Source organism: Neovison vison, chromosome 12, assembly GCF_020171115.1.
Source record: "Neovison vison isolate M4711 chromosome 12, ASM_NN_V1, whole genome shotgun sequence".
Taxonomy (NCBI): domain Eukaryota; kingdom Metazoa; phylum Chordata; class Mammalia; order Carnivora; family Mustelidae; genus Neogale; species Neogale vison.
Window position 1 is genome coordinate 42,956,258 of NC_058102.1, and position 18,151 is coordinate 42,974,408.

At 41.6% G+C, this 18,151-nt stretch overlaps 1 protein-coding gene across 4 annotated transcripts in view; it reads right to left on the bottom strand.

Annotated features, from left to right (window-relative positions):
• Window positions 1-195: 195 nt before the first annotated feature.
• The window catches only part of GLIPR1 (GLI pathogenesis related 1), a 45,001-nt gene continuing 27,045 nt past the window's right edge, over window positions 196-18,151 (bottom strand). For 3 of the 4 annotated variants that reach the window (XM_044228329.1, XM_044228328.1, XM_044228330.1), the window contains 5 exons: window positions 17,557-17,799; window positions 7,265-7,377; window positions 2,702-2,784; window positions 465-491; window positions 196-367 (listed from right to left, as the gene is read on the bottom strand). In XM_044228329.1, coding sequence (XP_044084264.1) covers window positions 222-367; window positions 465-491; window positions 2,702-2,784; window positions 7,265-7,377; window positions 17,557-17,799 — 612 coding nt within the window. In that variant the 3' untranslated portion in view covers window positions 196-221. Of the gene's footprint in view, window positions 374-464; window positions 492-2,701; window positions 2,785-7,264; window positions 7,378-17,556; window positions 17,800-18,151 lie in introns of all 4 variants that reach the window. The other variant, XM_044228331.1, reaches the window with a different exon arrangement.

An 18,151-nucleotide genomic window follows, 5' to 3' on the forward strand; every position in this document is an offset into this window, starting at 1 on the left:
AAACAAAGGTTATTCATAGAAAAGTGGAAAGTAAAAATGAGTTTATTCTAGAGGTAGGAAGTTGAACAGTTTTTTTCTTTTTGTTAAGGGTTTAGTGCAACAATGTGTTTTTTTCTGAAATGTTTTAAAATTAGAAATAAGAACTATATACCCAACTGTTAATTAAAAAAAAAAACAACAACATATGTGAATGAATTGTGTTTTTTGTGGATTTTATTAGTTCAGAAGAACTGAGGGTATTTGTGCTTGACCCAAAGGATTATTATAGCACTCAGTATTAGGATTGGTGGACTAACAATGAGAAAGAGAGATAGGTATCTGTTGCGTGAAGATATTGGCCAATCAGGATGCACAATCGAGTAGTAATCTGTGAAACAAACATAAAATATCCTTAATTGTTGTTTCTCAGAATGCAGTAACATAATTCACATAGATCTTAATGGAGCAATGATTTATGTACATACCTGTGACTTTGTCTCGCTTTAGGTTAGCTGTAAAGTAGGAAGAAAGAAAAAAATTTGTACTGGTGAGGCTTTATTTTGCTTAAAAAAGCTAAGTCTCTAATTATGACCATTAACTTGATTTTAGTTTCTTATAATGTTTTCCAAACATTGGTTATTAAATATTTTTTGTACTATATTAATGTGACATTTTTAAATTGACCTTCTATATAAACTTTTTGCATACTGTTACTGTAAGTGGAAAATAATTTTATATGTCTTAACTAGCAGATAATAAATACAATTAAAATAAACTATTAGAATTTAAAAATAAAAATAATTGTTAGTAACAATCAACGTGAGCAATGTATTAAAATATTTTCCTGGAAATAAGTTCCTCCCTGTGAAGAGCAATACTGTTAATGATCAGTCAGTAATAAAGAGACCATGACCTCTCTCTTAAAGGGATTTGGTTTGCATCATGTCATAATTCCTCTCTTTTCACTGAGATTTATTCAGATTTTGACATTCAGAACAGTAGGTAGGAAATTCTACATCTTCCTTAGCCTTCTTGATACTTTTTTAATCAAATAGATACCCTTTCTACATCAGTGCTTGGCAGCTGCTGTTGAGTTCTGTAGTGGAGTCCAGCAAGGATGTGGCCGGGGTGTTTGTGACAGCACTGATCATCAAACCTGTGACTGGGCTTTGCAGTGAATTACCAGGAAGCTGCTGCTACTTTAACTTTTTTGCAGTTACACCATGAAATCAAGAATGTGCTGTGCTTGTTACACTTTTTCTTACATAGACATTTTTTTCAATGATAAGTATTCAGTTCTTGAATATTTAAATAAATGTACATTCTTGCACTAGCTAAAGTCATCCCATGTATCATTAACATATCCAGCACATTATGCAAAACCATCCTGATTTGACCTCCATGGGTATTTACTGAACCTGCCAACAGTACCTAAAGCACAAGAAAGGAATTTTTTCCTCCAATATTTGAGAGATGGAATCTGTTAAAAGCTCTTTACCCTCATGCACACTAGTGTGTTTGCCTACATTCTTCTTAAGGGCGCAGGGGCTTTTCATTACTGATTCACGGCCTTCATTTTCTCAGTTTTTATCCCACAAGATTAGAGGCCATTTAAAGCTTGTTCCCAAGATTAAAAGCTAAAACTCGAGGAACTTTCTTCTGTCATTGTGAAGTTGTTGTTGCTATCTAGATTTCTAAAGAGGAGTATTTTTTAAGGAAACAGTGCTTCAAACTAGTGCTTTTTTTGCCAGCCAGACTAAGGTATAAGAAAATTAGGCATAATTCCTACCTGTTTGGAATTCAGAATCCAGTGGGAAAGATAGCTAACCAGTGGCAATAATTATTTGTTAAATAATTAAAAATAATTGTCTCAGTTTTCACCACGGATTTTAAAGAAGCATGAGGTGTGTTCATGGGCATAAAAATGTGACAAAGTTTGGGCATAAAACACTCAACATTTGGAGTACAGGAAGGATGAATTTGTGGATAATAGGTAATATTTATTGAGTGCTACTGTATGCCAGTTTCTTGTTCTAAATATAAATATTTTCCTTTTTTCTTGATCTGTCATCAAACCTGTGAAGAGATATCTGCCATCTACACTTTATTGTTGAGGAAATCAAACAGTTGCCCAAGGTCACAGTGGTGGAACCCGGTCATACTCTTTCAAAAATGTGTGGTTTTCACTCCTATATTATACTGCCTAACTTGGGAAAAATAATATGCTTTATAGTATTGTAGCGATATAAAAAAATTCAGTTAATATGTTAAAACTCTGGGAAGGGATTCATTGCATAGTGGCTACACATTAACAAAGCTGAGTGAGGTGAATGATGGAACCAGCGGAGAAATGACCACTCAGAGAGCAGATCAAAAAAGTGGCTATACCTGGAGTGAAGATGAGAAATCAGTGTTCACAAATCAGGAGTTTTTTTGATCTTGCTGAAATTAGCAAATCCTGGGTCTACAGTTTGTATTCTCACAGTCATTTTTTGTTGTACTGATTAGAGCTAAATAAGAAGGATATTATTTGCTTCCTTAAATTTACCTTAAATATATGTTCATTCCCAGGACAGTAAGCCATCAGTTTGATTGCTACCTGATGCAGCTTCCCTGAAAATAGCTAGTAGGTTAAAGCGAACATTTACATTCTTAACTCTGCAGGGAAAGTTTTATAGTTTTAAACACATTGTATTATTGGTAGATTTTTCCTTTTACTCACTGCAAAGGTTATCCAAACATTTGTCATCTCTGGGGCAGGCGCTGCAAGTAGATCCTTTTCTATATGGCCTTTGGTAGCTTTGTCTATAAAGTAGAAAAAAGCTGTCCATTAGGAGAGATTTTTGTTTGTTTTTGTGCAGTGAAATTCACTGTGACTCTGACTAAATCTGTAGGGTGGAAGTCCACAGATGCCCAGGGTTGAGGAAAGTGGAAGCCTGTTAATATTTACAGAGTTTTAGTCTATGCGTCCTTCTATGAACCTATGTCTTCACCTGTATCATCTCATTTCACTCTTTAAGACAACTATGGAAGTTATTTTTATTTTTATTTTACAGGTAGGGAAACTAAAGCTCTCAGAAGTTAACTCATCAAAAATCACAATGTGTACATGTCAGAGTCACAGTGAAATCCAGATTGGTCTGACTCTAGGGCAACGCTTGCTCTGCTTCACTGTCTGGTCTGTATGATCACTACCATCCAAAAAACTGCTCATCCTAAGGTCTTATGACTCATATTTACTCTTCTCAGTTTAGCAAGCCTTCATGGTTTTTATTGGACATGAGGCCTTTAGCTGGGTTAAGTGCCTTCCAAAAGAAAAGAACGAGAGATTGGTGGAAATTTATAGTATGCAGTTTGTTTTCACATAAAAGATGTGATATGAATAATAAAAAGCATCCTTGAATGAATGAATTTTCACAGTAGTTTATGGGGAAGATACTATTATTATTTATCCCCAATATAGCTAGGGGTGAGGCACAGAGTGTAAATTGACCAAAGTCATATACTAGAAAGTGAAATAATACACAGACATTTTATATCCCCATGAATATCTTCAGAATAGTAATGATGAGACCAGTACATGCATTGCAGTAAACCTGCCATTATACTCACATTTTTTGGAAAGGAGTTTTTAACTTTTCTGTGTCATGGTACCTTTGACAGTTCTGGTGGAGCCTATGGACTCTCAAAATAGTTTGGTTTTCCTTTTTTTTTTTTTAAATCAGTTCAGTACAGGGCTTGAACTCATAACCCTGAGATAGAGACCTGAGCCAAGATCAAGAGTTGGGCACTTAACTGACTGACCTAGGTGTCCCAAAATTGTTTGCTTTTAAGTGCATAAAATAACGTTTGTAAGATTATAAAGGAAACTGAGTAAGCTCAAATAGTTATCAAAATGTTAAAAATATTTTTGATATAGCAATATGTGCTTCTCAAGATCTAACAAGAAGTCTAATGATGATAGTACATTTAATGATAGATTACAACCATATTTTGAGATCTCTGCAGCAAGTGGAATGTGCTATGAGAATAACTGATACTTACAAAGATAGAAGTAGTACTAACACAGAGTCACGTCATTGCCTATGTGATGGAAGTGTTGTCTTCATACATAGTGAAATGTTATTTTCAGTAGAGATTAGTGAAAGTAAAAGATTTAATTTTTTTCCTAATCTAAGTTCATGGACTCAATGCCCCTCCCCTAACTATAGTTTTGCTTCTGAAGTTAAGAAAGTTAAGGAGACATTACTTTTTTTTTTTTTTTCAATCCCTATCAGTTGACTTGAAGTAGGGGCTATTTTTTTTTTTTTTTAAGATTTTATTTATTTATTTGACAGAGAGAGAGACACACACACAGCGAGAGAGGGAACACAAGTGGGAGAGTGGGAGAGGGAAAAGCAGGCTTCCTGCTGAGCTGGGAGCCCAATGCCAGACTCGATCCCAGGACCCTGGGATCATGACTTGAGCTGAAGGCAGCCGATTAACTGACTGAGCCACCCAGGCAATGAGACATTACTTTTTATTAACACCTTGTTTCCAACACCAAATATATGTTCTAATTTTGTTTGGCTCCAAATTAATCTAGGTTGTTTCAGAAACCATTCATCCTCATGCCTACTTTACACTGTGGAAAATAGTCAAAGGAATATTCTGATAACAATTATAAAAAGCCTCCAAAATACACATTAATCATGGGGATAGCTTTCACTGTTAGAAAGCACAGTACTTATTGAGTGGTCAAGTTCTACAATGTTTTAAATAAAATCGTTTATGCTATGTCATTCTTCTTGTTGAATTGTGTATTCCAAACTGCAAAGAAAAAGAAGAAATTACTACTTCAAAACCGGGCTAAAGACAAGGCAGTTGTGGAATTCTAGGGAAGTAGCAGAATCCATCCCAGGAGAAATAATGCTACTGGAAAGGCCTCATTTGTCTGGATAGGAACAGTTGAGACTAAGGGCCCTAAAGTATTCTGGCCCTAAAGAAGCAGGAAATGTTAGTGTTTCCCCAGGTAGCCTGAGAGAGAGAGGGCCCTGGGACTGAGGAAGAGAAAAGACAGATTTTTTTTTTTTTTTTTTTTTTTTTAAGTAATCTCTGTGCCCTACATGGGGCTCAGACTCACAACCCTGAGAACGAGAGTCGCAGACTTGACTGACTGAGCCAGCCAGGTGCCCCGGGAAAAGATAGATCTTTAAAGAAAAAGATAAACATGAGGAAGGGTCCTTAAGACAGGGCACACTAGGTCCTGTAGCACCTGATGGTCTGGGTTGTCATCTCCTCTAACGTGCTGTAATCCTCTCTTCCGCGAATCACAAGACAGCCTAGCTCAGACGGGCCAGGGGACTGAAGGGAAAGTTGTGTCCATGTTTGAAATATGCAGATCAGAGAGACCTGAAGCAGCCAGGAGGGGTCAAAACTCTCCTGGGCAACGACCGTGTCCAGAGCTTGAGTTACAGGCGACAGGGGAATTAAGCAGCCTGCACCCCACTCTTAGGAAATCCCAGAAATATGAGGAGGATATTGGACCGCTTAGAAGTATGTGGAATGGGGGCCTATGAGAAGACCCAGCTCAGAAGGCAGAAAATGAGGACCTCCCTAACTGGTCTCTGTTAGAGAGGCCCCATGACCTCCCCACCCCACCCCATACCCTCCAATCCATTTTCCACATCTCAAACAGAATGATCTCCCATTGTAAAGCAAGTCTTGTCACCCCCTTGCTTAAAATACTTGGAGACTGTGATGTGAATTCAGTTAAATTTGCTGTGGCCTACACGGCCCTGCAAGGGCTGAGCTGCCTCCTTCCCCTAGTCACATCTCATTCAGTGGTCCATGCCCTCTGCTCTCTGTCCGTTCTCGAATCCTCTCCACAGAAGCTTCAGCAGGTGATTTCTGTGGCAGACAACGAACGGTTCGTGAAGTTCTTCACACGTCTGGTTCCTTTCTACTCTTCATGCCTACGCTCAAGTAAATCATTTTATCTATTGCTAGTGTCGATTACAACGTTACTGGTGCTTCTTTCCCTGCTCCTATCATCATGCTGTCATTTGATTTGTATTTTTTGTTGTCTCCCTGCCCCATAAATATGAATTCCATGAGAGTGGGGACTGTGTCTGGCTGGTTCTCCTTTGAAGCTCAGGAGACAAATATTGTTGAATACGTGAATGTGTGAATTATTTGTATTAATAAATTAATGTTACTCTATAGAAGCATTATAACTGGTTATAAGTCTTACAGCTTGTTGGTTAGAACTCTAAAGGCAAGTAAAGTGAGTCTAAGCCAGGAGACTTCACATTTGTGCCCCATAACAAGAACTGTGAATACTTCTCAAATAATCACCATTGCCAGGTATTACATATACCTGGTATTTTACCTAGCTTTCTCATGGAATTTTCACAGCTACTTGGTAAGAGTTGCTTTTATTATCCCGATCTTTTGGAAAGGAAACTGAGGCTCAGAGAGATCAAGTAACTTGTCTAAGATCACACAGTAAGTGAACCAAGGTACTGAGTCTCAAGACCCCGTATCTTAACTATTAAGCTATACAAATGTCATGAAGAGTCACCACTGATTGACTTAATGGCTTTGGCTGGGTTTTCCTGTGTTTTCCATATTTTTTGACTCTGGGATTTTAGGTCAAAGTTGTTCTCTTCCATGACACCAGATTTTAGTGCTTTCACTCTTACCTACACTCAGTCAAACTATCAAACATTTCTTCTGAACATTACTTCAGGGAAAGAGAGAGAAGTTTTTAACAAATCTTTTGGAATCTCAAAGACTGGAAAAACCCAGATTTCAAGGGCAACAAACTAAAGAAAAAAAATGTTGGGTGCCTACGTGGCTCAGTCAGTTGGGCTTCTGCGTTTGGCTCAGGTCATAATCCCAGGGTCCTGGGATCGAGCCCCACATCAGGCTCCCTGCTTGGCAGGAAGCCTGCTTCTCCCTCTCCCTCTGCCTGCTGCTCTGCCTACTTGTGCCCTCTATCTCTCCATCAAATAAATCTTTAAAAAACCTTTAAAAAAAAAAACCTTAAGAAAATACGCATTGTGTGTGTGTGTGTGTGTGTGTGTGTGTGTTTATGTAACACTTGTAAAGGGTGCACACAGAGAAACACATACACTGAAAAAAATGTACCATGTGTTAATGGGGTAGATCTCTGGGTGGAAGAATTAGTGGTGATACTAATTTTCTTTTTTACACTTTATCATCCCAATATTCCATAAGGAAAATAAATACTTCTAAAGTAGATTTTTAAAAAATTTAGAAAGAGGTTGATGTGGGTACTTACCCGGGTCCGTAGTTGCATATGAAATGTGCTAAGTTGGTTAAATGTCTAAAGCCTTCGACTGTGTGGCAATGCTGTACTGCACATCCAACTTTGTAACTGTTTGCCCACACGACCTGAAAGAAAATAAGGATTTGTAGCAATAGAGAGACAATAAAGTGAACATCTGAGTATGATTAGGCCTTCCTCAACATAGTGAGGTGTGTTCACTCTGGCAGGTAGAGCCATTGCTACCGGGGAGCATGCAGGTGCTTGGAATTCAGCTGGAAACAAGAATTGGAATTATTATTACTGGGGTGTGACTGTGTGAAATAGTAAGATAATTTCTGGCACTTGAAATAAAATAGCGAGTGCTGGGGAGGTGGGTCCAGAGAAGGTGTCCTGGAGGAGGGGACACACTGGGGATGAACGAGCAGAGACCGAAATGTGGGAGGAAGAGCCTTCCGTGCTGAGGGAGCAGAGGTGCAAAGGCCCTGCGGTGGAACTGGCTTGGCTGTGAGAGTGGCAGAGAGAAGGCCCGCAGAGCTGGGATCCAGGCAATAGGGAGACTCATTGGCGTTGAGGTAAGAGGCAGAAGGCCAGGTTGTGGGAAATCTGGTAGGCAAGTGAGCATAGACTCTTTTTCCCATCTCAGGAGGATCTCTCATTGTTATGAAGTCAGTGGACTGAGAAGAACAAAGGAAGAAAGAAGGAGGGCGTTTGAGAGGCTGTTTTAGTGGTATAACAAAGACAAGATGGCCGACAAGATGGTGGCCCACACGGGGGTGGTGGTAGTGGCACATTCCTGGGAATCCATCAGGTTCATGGTTCAGCTTCTAGCTAAAGCTGAAAGGATTTACTTTTGCTTTGAGTGTGGAGGAAGTGGGAACATTTGGGGCCTGAGTAACACTTCCTGAGTTTAGGAAAACTAGGGAAGGAAGAGGGTTAGGGGGAGCATGGACAAGGGTTCTGTTCAGGTCCCGTGACCTCTGAGATGCCTATGAGACGTGCAAGTGCAGAGTGACTTTAGGGCTGAAAAGTGGCCATCTACAGTTCAGGGGACAGAGCGAGGCTAGAGATAGGAATCTGGAAGACATGGGAATAGATCAGATCATAAGCAAAGATAATAGATAAACAAGTAAATGAGAGCATGGGATAAAGAGAAAAAGAAAATCAACCAGCAAAGCAGATTGGAAAGGAGTGCTGAGTGACGTAGGAGGGAAACCAAGGACAGACAGAGGCAGCCTCAGGGAGAGTGGCCTGGCTATCACACTGGACCCCAGGGTCAGAATTTTCTCCTAATTTTTGAACAAGGGACTTTACGTTTTCATTTTGCATGAAGCACCACAAATTATACAGTTCATCTTAACCAGGAATGTTTGATGTCACAGAAGCCTAAAAGAAAAAACAAAACAAAACATTTTTGAAGAGCTAGTGTTTGAAGATAAACCAGCAATTAAATGCATTCCTTTTTTACAGTGATACCAAATTGCATGTGAAATTATTTTTACTCATTTTTTTTCAAGAGCAATTTTGTGACAAGAATTATGCCAAATATGGGAGATACAGAGGTGAATGAGTTGGAGCCGGGGGGTGCCTTTACAAAATGTAGAGAAAAGCTGCCATGGGGCCTTTATGCAAGGGTTTGACTGTGGTGTGGGTGGGGACAGAGGGGGCTCAGGTACCGGCCAGCGTGGGCACCTGCTCTGACTTAGTGAGATTGAACTGAAGCCCAGTGAGCTGGTCTAAGAGCCAGGAGAATTCTTCCAGAAATGGCAACACATGCTAACCCAAGAGGAGAAAGACTCACCGAACTGAGACAAGGCTGGTGTGGCTGCAGGAAAAAGTTCAAGTTTACTTAAAACAAAAACAAAACAAAAACCAAAAAAAACCCCAGTGAAAACCTCAGGGAGAGAGAATTGAGGTGTGGACCTGAGTCCGCTTCTCCAAGGCTTAGAGATGGGGCTGTGGGTGAGCGAGAGGCGAGGGAGGCTGAGCGGGCAGGAGGGAAGGGAAGGTAGGGCCTCAGCTCTCCGCATGCTGTCCTCTTTGGTTTGGCAACTGGGCAGACCGTGGGTGGGCAGCTGCTGCTTCCCGCTAGCGGAGGAGAAGCGCTCTCCTGCAGCAGGGACGGGCTCCCTTCCTGATCAGCCTTTCGTCTCACACAGGAATCCCCTGCCTGAACGGAGGCCTCTAGCTGAGGTTGAGAGCCTCTCGTTATGGCCATGAAACCCTGGACCTGATCCTTGCACTTATACTTTCCAATTGTTTTTGCATTTATTTAAAAAGTTTTAAATTTCTCTTCATTGTATCTCAGAGCGATTGCACCTGGGAAGCTTTGTTTGAAATACAGGTTTCTGGGCCCATCTCAGTCCTGCTGAAGGAGAGTCACTGAATTGTCCTTGAAATCTGTATTATTTTAAATTGAGATATCATTTATATATAACATCATGAGTTTCAGGTGTACAACATAATGATTCAGTATCTTTATACACTGTGAAATGATCATCAGAATAGATCTAGTTAACATGTGTCAGAAAGAAAATCACAGGCCTGAAGGGGTGTCACTCTGCGATGCCATGTCAACCAACTGGGGCCTACGGCCTAACCTAATTGCACTTTCAACCTTGCCCCACTTTTTTTTTTTTTTTTTTTTAAGATTTTATTTCTTTATCTGAAAGAGAGAGAGGGAGAAGCAGGCTCCCCGCTGAGCAGGGAGCCCAATGTGGGGTTTGATCCCAGGACACTGGGATCATGACCTGAGTCAAAGGCAGATGCTTAATGACTGAGCCACCCAAGCAACCCCAGAAATGCAGTCTCAACAGATCAGTCAGGAACTTTCTGGTCAGCACCAATAAGCCAATCTGTCCCAGGGACCTCTCCATCCCCCAAAGGAAGATGAGGTAAACCACCTAATAAGACCCTTTTCTCCCCAAAGGAAGATGACTTCACTTGAAATAATCCTTTTTCCTGTTTCTGACTTTTTATCCTGCCTTTAAAAACCTTTCCCTTTCTGTAGCCCTTTGGAGTTCCCCTCTGCTTGCTAGGTGGGATGCTGCCTGATTCGTGAATTAGGTAATAAAGCCAATTAGATCTTTAACATTACTTAGATGAATTTTTGTTATTTAACATGCCCATCACCATATAGTTACCGATTTTTTTTTTTCTTGTGATGAGAACTTCTAAGATTTACTCTCTTAGCACCTTTCAAATATATACTACAATATTACTAGTCATGGTCAGTCAGCATGCGGCACGTTACAACCCCGGACTTGTTATTTTAGAACTTTAAGTTTGAGCCTGTGACCACATTCACCTATTTTGCACCCCTCCCCCCCCCCCGCAACCCAAGCAACCACCAGTCTATTCTCTAAGAGTTTGGTTTTTTGTTTAGATTCCACATTTAAGATGGTATTTGTCTTTCTTGGCCTGACTTCATTCACTTAGCAAAGTGCCCTCCAGGTCCATCCACATTTTTGCAAACAGCAGGATTCCTTTTTCAGGAAAATGTGTTACATATGTAAGAATACTACTCAGCCATAAAAAAGAGTTTAATCTATATTTTAAGAGGTTCTGTAAGTGATTACTATGCATGTTAACAGGGTGCAGTGTCGTCTGTGTTTTCCTCTTGCTCTCACCTTAGTAAATCATTTTATATTTTTTATTCTTTAGTTTTTGAACACTTTCTTCAGGTGTTGTTTTACCTCAAATATTCTTAATCTTTGGGCTTCCCACACACACATCTTTAGCATTTTACACTGTTTCTTTTGTTTTACTGTCTTTTACTTTTTTTGGTCTGGCCTCGTGGTTTCCAAGGGTGTGTAATGTTAATTACCATTCACTTTGTTTTAATTAGTCTGTCTTTTTTTTAAAGTCAGTTTGTAATTAACACCCAGTAAAACCCATCCTTTTTAGGTGTCCAGTTCCATGAATTTTGGCAAAACATAGTGTGTGGCCACCATCATATTCACGACCTAGAGCATTTCCATCGCCCCCCGAAAGTTCTCTTGTGTTCCTTTGTGGTCGTCTCTTCCCCGATCTCTCGGCCCCTGACAATCAGTGATCTGTTTTCCGTCTCTATCACTTTGCTTTTTCCAGAATGTTACAGAAATGGGATCAGTTTAAATGTGGTTTTTCCGGTCTGGCTTCTTGCATTAAGCATAAACATTTGAGATCCGTTCGTACCGTTAGGCTCACTTCTTTATTGCATGGCTGTCCCACAGTTTATCCTCCATTCAGGTTGGTCTCTTTTTAAAAGCTTTACGGGTACTTAAGATTCTGGCAGGCGAGAATTCTATCGCTGAACCACCAATGCGGCATTTAGATTCTGGGTTCAACCTGTGGGGTCCAGGGCTATAAGATGGAGTTCATATTCCAGCTCAGACACTTACTCCGTGACCATGACCTTAGCTTCCTTCACCATTTAGTGAGGATAACACTATCGACTCCACGGACCTCTTTTGACATTTTCAATGAGCTTATAAGAACGTACTCAGCAAATGTTCATGTTTTATTCTCTAATTACTCATTTTTTTCTTTTTTAAACTTTTTGAAAGCTATCTTTTATCAGGAAGATTCCTGTTGTATGTTTTCATTTATTTTATTTTATTTTTTAAAATGGTAAGGAAGAAAGCCAAATTATAAAACAACAACAACAAAAAAAACAAAACAAAAAAACAAAGAGAACTATTGATTACTGGGAATTCACCTGGTGAATGCCAAGGTGCCAAGGTAGTGTTAAGCGCTTTCCATGTAACATCATGTTTAATTTTGTAACAAATCACAAAAGAGGTATGGCTCCTATTTTTGTAGATGAAAGTTGGAACCTACCTCTGCCTGACCACAAAGTACTGTGAGGACAGTCCACGCCCTGAGCAAGATGCTTCAGAGCGCTTTCCCTTTTAGCGGAACTAGGAACGACTCTTTATTCCTTTCTAACAAAAACATTGCATCTGGGGATCTTAGGGGGGCAGGTATGTCTCTCATTTGGAGCTATTGCCCTCTTCCTACCATCTTTCAAGTCTCAGTATGAGTCCTTCTGACTCATTACCAGGCACTACGATCACGAGTATGGTGACACTGCAACATATATAAAACCAGATAGAGAAACTGGGAAACCTGTCCCACTTTCATTGGTTCCATAAGAGTAACGACTTCCAGAGGGTGGCAGTGCCGCAGGGATTAAAGCCAAAAATGAGATCTCTGATGCCATCTAGTGGGCATTCTCAACACTACCAAACTGAAGCGCTGCCCCGCCCGTATATTGAAGTCAAACTTCCATTCACTAAACTCCTAAGTTTGAGAAAGGCGAACTTCAGGCAACAAAATATCTAATCCTCCATATTAATATACCAAAATTATTACACAGTGCAAATATATCTCTAGTTAAGACTTAGCTAAAGTGTTGACCTAACATGTCAAGAAATACCCCATTTTTATGAGTTAGTAATTGGATCTAAATGTATTGTCTTCACTCTATACAACCAAACTGCACCAGCCAAAATCTGAAAATAGCTTGCTTTTTATTAGTAGAAGATAAGGATAAGCGAGGGTTATAATATCCACTTGAGATAATTTCCAGCAAGAATTTAAAATGGCAACTGAGTGGTCTTGAACCTCCCAATAACATTTCTTGCAAGGATGAAAACATTATATTCTGACCTAAAGTCATGTTTACCAGGCTGTCAAAATCTCCCTCCAATATAACTGGCAAAAAGACCAGCTCATGCAGGAGCTCTAAACTTTGTATAATGGCTACTAAGTACCAGTACTTTACTAGATAATTTACATAATTATCTAGTAAATTTATATAAATCCTATATAAATTTATATAAATCCTATTATATAATCCTCATCACATACCTGACTTCCGGAGCGCAGCTCTTCCTCTTACTAGCTATGTGATACTGGGAAGACAACTTCTACTTCTTCTTTTTTTTTTAACTAGGCAAAACTTTATTAGCCTTGTTTCAAACTTTATTCTGAGGTTTCTTCAGCTTAATTAGCTGCTAAGAATGAATTGTGTCTAAGCAAAAACTGAAAAGAGCATAGTGTCCAAGAAGTTTGGGCTTAAAAAATTAAATTAGAGATCTAGATTTCATCAGATCTGTGGACAAAATTTTTAAAAGCAGTCATCATATAAAATAGCAGCTCCCCGTAACTTAAGTCTGTCTTCCTCAGAAGATGACTCAGGTCAGTTTGCTTCATTCTTGGAAGCCTCATCAGAATTCCACAAGATCCAGGGGCACCTGCGTGGCTCATGGGTAAGCATCTGCCTTCAGCTCAGGTCATGATCTCTGGGTCCCAGGATCCAGTCCACACATAGGGCCCCCAGCTTGTGCCCTCACTTTCCCTCTCTGTCAAATGAATAAGTAAAATCTTTAAAAAAAATTCTGCAAGATCTGGAACTTCATCCTCCTCCCCCTCCTCTGTGGTAGCAAATGGTGCTTCTCTGTCCAGAGACTGTGTGGGCAGAGCTTCAGCCAGTCTTCCTGAACTGGGCGGCCTGTCTGCACCAGGTTGCTTGAAGACGCCGGGCAGCCTTTCTCTCAGCTGCTCTGTCTCGGCACTGCCTGTGGTGGCCGAAGTGTTCACTGCCAGGGATGCCTGAACTTTTCGGCTTGTGAAGGGAGATGGCTGTTTCTTGGTTTGTGAACATAGTTGTTTCTTCAATCCAGAGATAGTGTTAACCCCTAACTTCTTTAAGGATACCTGAAGTTTTTTTATCATTGGCTGTAGCCGTTCTAATGCACCACTGATGTAGGAAACAGAGGCCGAAGAAAAATTATTCAATTTCCTTACCCACTGACAATCCCTTAAAACAGGCAGAGTGGCATTCCTCTAGGGACTCAACTGCCTCCACTTCAACACTTTGCTAAGGGCAAAGGGCAATCCTAGCCTGACCGATCCCTACGCCCAGCCAGAATCCTGTAAGTCTACTTTAACAATTCCCTTGGAAACTTTATCTCTAAACCCTCCAAGATAGTGTTGACAATCATTCCCAAGCATATGGCCCACTGATACACATCTAAAGGGTCTCACGAAAAGGTTTTATTACTGGTAATGAATAACTTTTTTTCCCCAGCAACAGCTAGCTCCTCAAGGTCCTGGAAACCTTGCTTCCAAAATTCCTTAGAGACTAACACCATCCCTGACCCCCTCCCAACTTGCAAGCATGTAATGGACCACCCCTCACAACTCCAGGGCAGCTCTTTCTGCCCACGGGTCCTGTCCCCATGCTTTAATAAACCACCATTTTGCGCCAAAGACGTCTCACGAGTTCTTTCTTGTCCGTGGGCTCCGAACTCCATGTCACTGAACCTTATCTATATTCTAAGACTTCATCACCACCTTCTTTGGGCGAGCAGTTCCTTTCCACTCCCCCCCCCCCAGCGATGTGCATGTGTGCTTGCAGTTTGGTGAGTTTCTCCTGGTTCCTGATTGTTTCTTTCAATGCGTGGCAGAGGAAATGGAACCTTACTGGGGGGCACTGGGGTTGGTGTTCAGGGGATCTCCCGCAGACCTGCTGAGATTGCATGCACACAGGCGAGGACGTGAGATCTGGGAAAACAACTTCTTCACCTCTCTGGGCCTGGTGACTGGGATGTCATAGGGATGACTGCGGCTTCTGACAGGTTTGTGGTGAGATTTGAAGGAGATCTGAAACCACCGAGAGCCGAGTACCACACTCTCTTAAAAGTAGTTGCTGCAGCTGCTGTATCCCAAGGTGTCCCTAGACTTCCCTGTGCAGGATAAGGCTTGCTTTTCAGAAGTGGGGGTAGGAAGTAGTTGTCTCTAATCCTGAGAACAGGTTAGGATCACTCAGCACGGGCTCTGATACCTGTATGCAAGGAAATGAGTTTTCTCATGTCTGAAATGTGAGCCCTTCTTTGTCCTAGATGTTAAGGGGAAATTTTACAAGTAAGCTCTGCTAATTTGGAGAGGGCCGTCTCTGAAATCTCAGGTCTATATGACATAAAATCAAGTTTCCTCCTCTTGCTTTTAGTCCCTAGAATGATGGACATGGAGTGTGTTGACTTGTATGGGTTAGGAGTCTGTGGTCGGGACGCCTGGGCGGCTCAGACGGTTAAGCATCTGCCTTCAGCTCAGGTCAAGATCTCCAGGTCCTGGGATCCTGCCCCACATCGCTCCTGGCTGACTCAGCGAGGAGTCAGTCTGCTTCTCCCTCCCCCTCTGCAACTCCCCTTATTTGTGTGCTCTTTCTCTCTCAAACGAATAAATGAAATCTTTAGGGGAAAAAAAAGGAGTCTATGGTCAGTTTAACAGTCTTTGATCTTCTCATACTTGGTGTGGTGAGCTATTAGCCATTCTTCTGAAGTACAAGGCTCATTTGTACCCACTGTATATCTGTTAGTTTTGCCTGGAGATCTCTTCCTTTTCTGTTCCATCTGATAAACTCTCACTTAGTTTTCAAGAACCAACTGGTACAGCTCCTGCTATTTAAACAATGCCTATGTCTCCAGACCTCCCTTTGGCCAGATACGTTGCTGCGTCTTCTTTGCCCACACGGCACCTTGTCAGTTTCCTCACAACTTACCACTTAGCGCCATATTACATCCACTTACACACATGTCTCTCCCCAAAGAAGGTCACCTCCTAAGGGTCAGGGGCCATTGCCATCTGTGTCCCTCATTCCCCGCCCCACCCCGCATTTCTCTTCACTTTGACTTCTTGGCTATTGCACTCCTCAGTTACGTGGTAGGACATAAGCGAGCGTCCCAGGCTCTGGTTGGCAGGGATGCCTTACAACAGTGCCTCATGCAGGGTAGAAGCTTAAATACAACTGAATGGGAGTCGGTACCGGCAAACTGACAATTATTTTTGGAAATTTAAACAGCCCTACATTTAATGGTACCAGGTACCCCTTGTAGACAACCTGGAATTAGCTTTCTGGCCCTTGAGGACTTGCGGGATTCTGATGGAATCAATTTTCTGGCTACAATATTTTTGTGAACATAAGCCAAGATAAATGATTTCTGGGATAAGTCTAGGGGAAACCTTACTTTTATTTTCCAGAAAGGGACGAATGCTACTGGTGGTTTGATAACTCTTCCTTGCTTACAATAATCTTGAGGTGAAAATGTCACTGAAATATGCCCTTCCCTTCACATCATAATAATAAATAGCGATGCCAACATCGTTTTGCCTGGAACCACACCACTGAGACCAGAGGCTCTATCAGGCTGAACTACATTGAGAGTTTTTCCAACAATATTTTGCTCTTTACAAACACCTATTATTCCAAGTTAACTACCTTGTTAGAAATGTTTTTGGGGTTGCCTGGGTGGCTCAGTGGTTTAAGCCTCTGCCTTCAGCTCAGGTCAGGATCTCAGGGTCCTGGGATCGAGCCCCACATCGGGCTCTCTGCTCAGCAGGGAGCCTGCTTCCCCCTCTCTCTCTGCCTGCCTCTCTGTCTACTTGTGATCTCTCTCTGTCAAATAAATAAATAAAATCTTTTAAAAAAATGTTTCCGCCCTCAGACCTCATTCCAACACATTTTTGTACATTAGAACCAGTCAGGCATGGGTTCAGCCCCTTTAGTTATTGGCTTGACAAAGACTGCCAGGAAATGAAAGTAAATAAATGAAATGTGGTGGAGGTAGGGAGGCAGCAGAGTAAGAAGACCACAGAAGTTGCTACCAGAGGGATATGTTTCCATGTGGCAAACATGCCTCAGGGGGTTAAGAAACCAAAACCAGCTTGAGTGAAACAAACAAACAAACAAACAAACAAAACTCAATGGGCACCTCTGAATGTGGCCACTGGGACTAAATACTGTAGATTTGGGGGGCAGAATAGCCACAGGATGGTTTACTTAACACGGCGGCCTCTCACTGTTGTTTTTCTTGTCCTCTGGGACAGATCACGGGCTCTCCGCCCACACTCACAGGAACGGGAGGATATGAAATTGAAGCCTCAGTCAGAGATTCTTATTTCTCCCAATTTTGGAACCCCAAATCAAGTCTCCAATTTCATAGAGGACCCATCCCTGAAAATGCATTCAGTGTCACGTCCTCTGATGACTCAGGAATGGAATAAAATCCCCCAGGGGGGTTGCTGTTAGTAAAACACTGGAAGTCTGTCCAGACTGGTGAGCCTCACCATTAGGTTTACGCCCATAACTGAACTCTTCAAGCTCTACCTCCCGGCTATGCAAGTTGCTCCACTTACTTATTTTTAAAGCAATCTTGCAATCTTGCAGCAGCTTACTAGATATTTTCTTAACACCAGATTCCAGGTTTCTCCTTACCCTTGAAAAGACGGTTTCCAAAAGAGAATACAGGGCAGACGCTTACCTGAGTGTAATGGCCACAGACCTTGGTGCATCTCTGAGTCTCGAAGTCATAGTCCTGCACTTCACTGTGCCAACTTGTGATGGCCGAAGATGCAGAGAATAGGGAGAGAGAGCCAGTCCAGATGTTTTCTCCCACTGAAGAGAAATTGGGGTGCAGCCTGTTGGAATGCAGCTGTCCATTGTGTGCAAACTTACAGTTTCTTGCCCACGCTTTTGCAATTAGGGCTAGTGCTGGGTCCCACGTCTGCCAAAAGGAACATTAAACAACGGGAAGGTCAAGAATGAAAATTGGGGTTTTTGAAGATCTTTCAACTACAGTGAGGAAGAAGAGTTGAAGAGGGATCAGTGTAGACACTGAATGACGAGAATGCTGGTGATGAGAGGGTGACTCAGCCTCCCACAGCTGAGAGAACAGAAAGCCCTCACACGTCACAGAACCGGAATTAATCTCTTGCACAACCCTCAAGCCCCGTAGGCTGTAGGCAGGCACCACTAAATCTGTGGGGGAATCAGGAAACGTTACAGGCCACTGCATTTCCTCACTGTCCCTTTAAAACAGGGCGAGGCAGAAAGCCTGGAGTTGGATTTTGGACCAG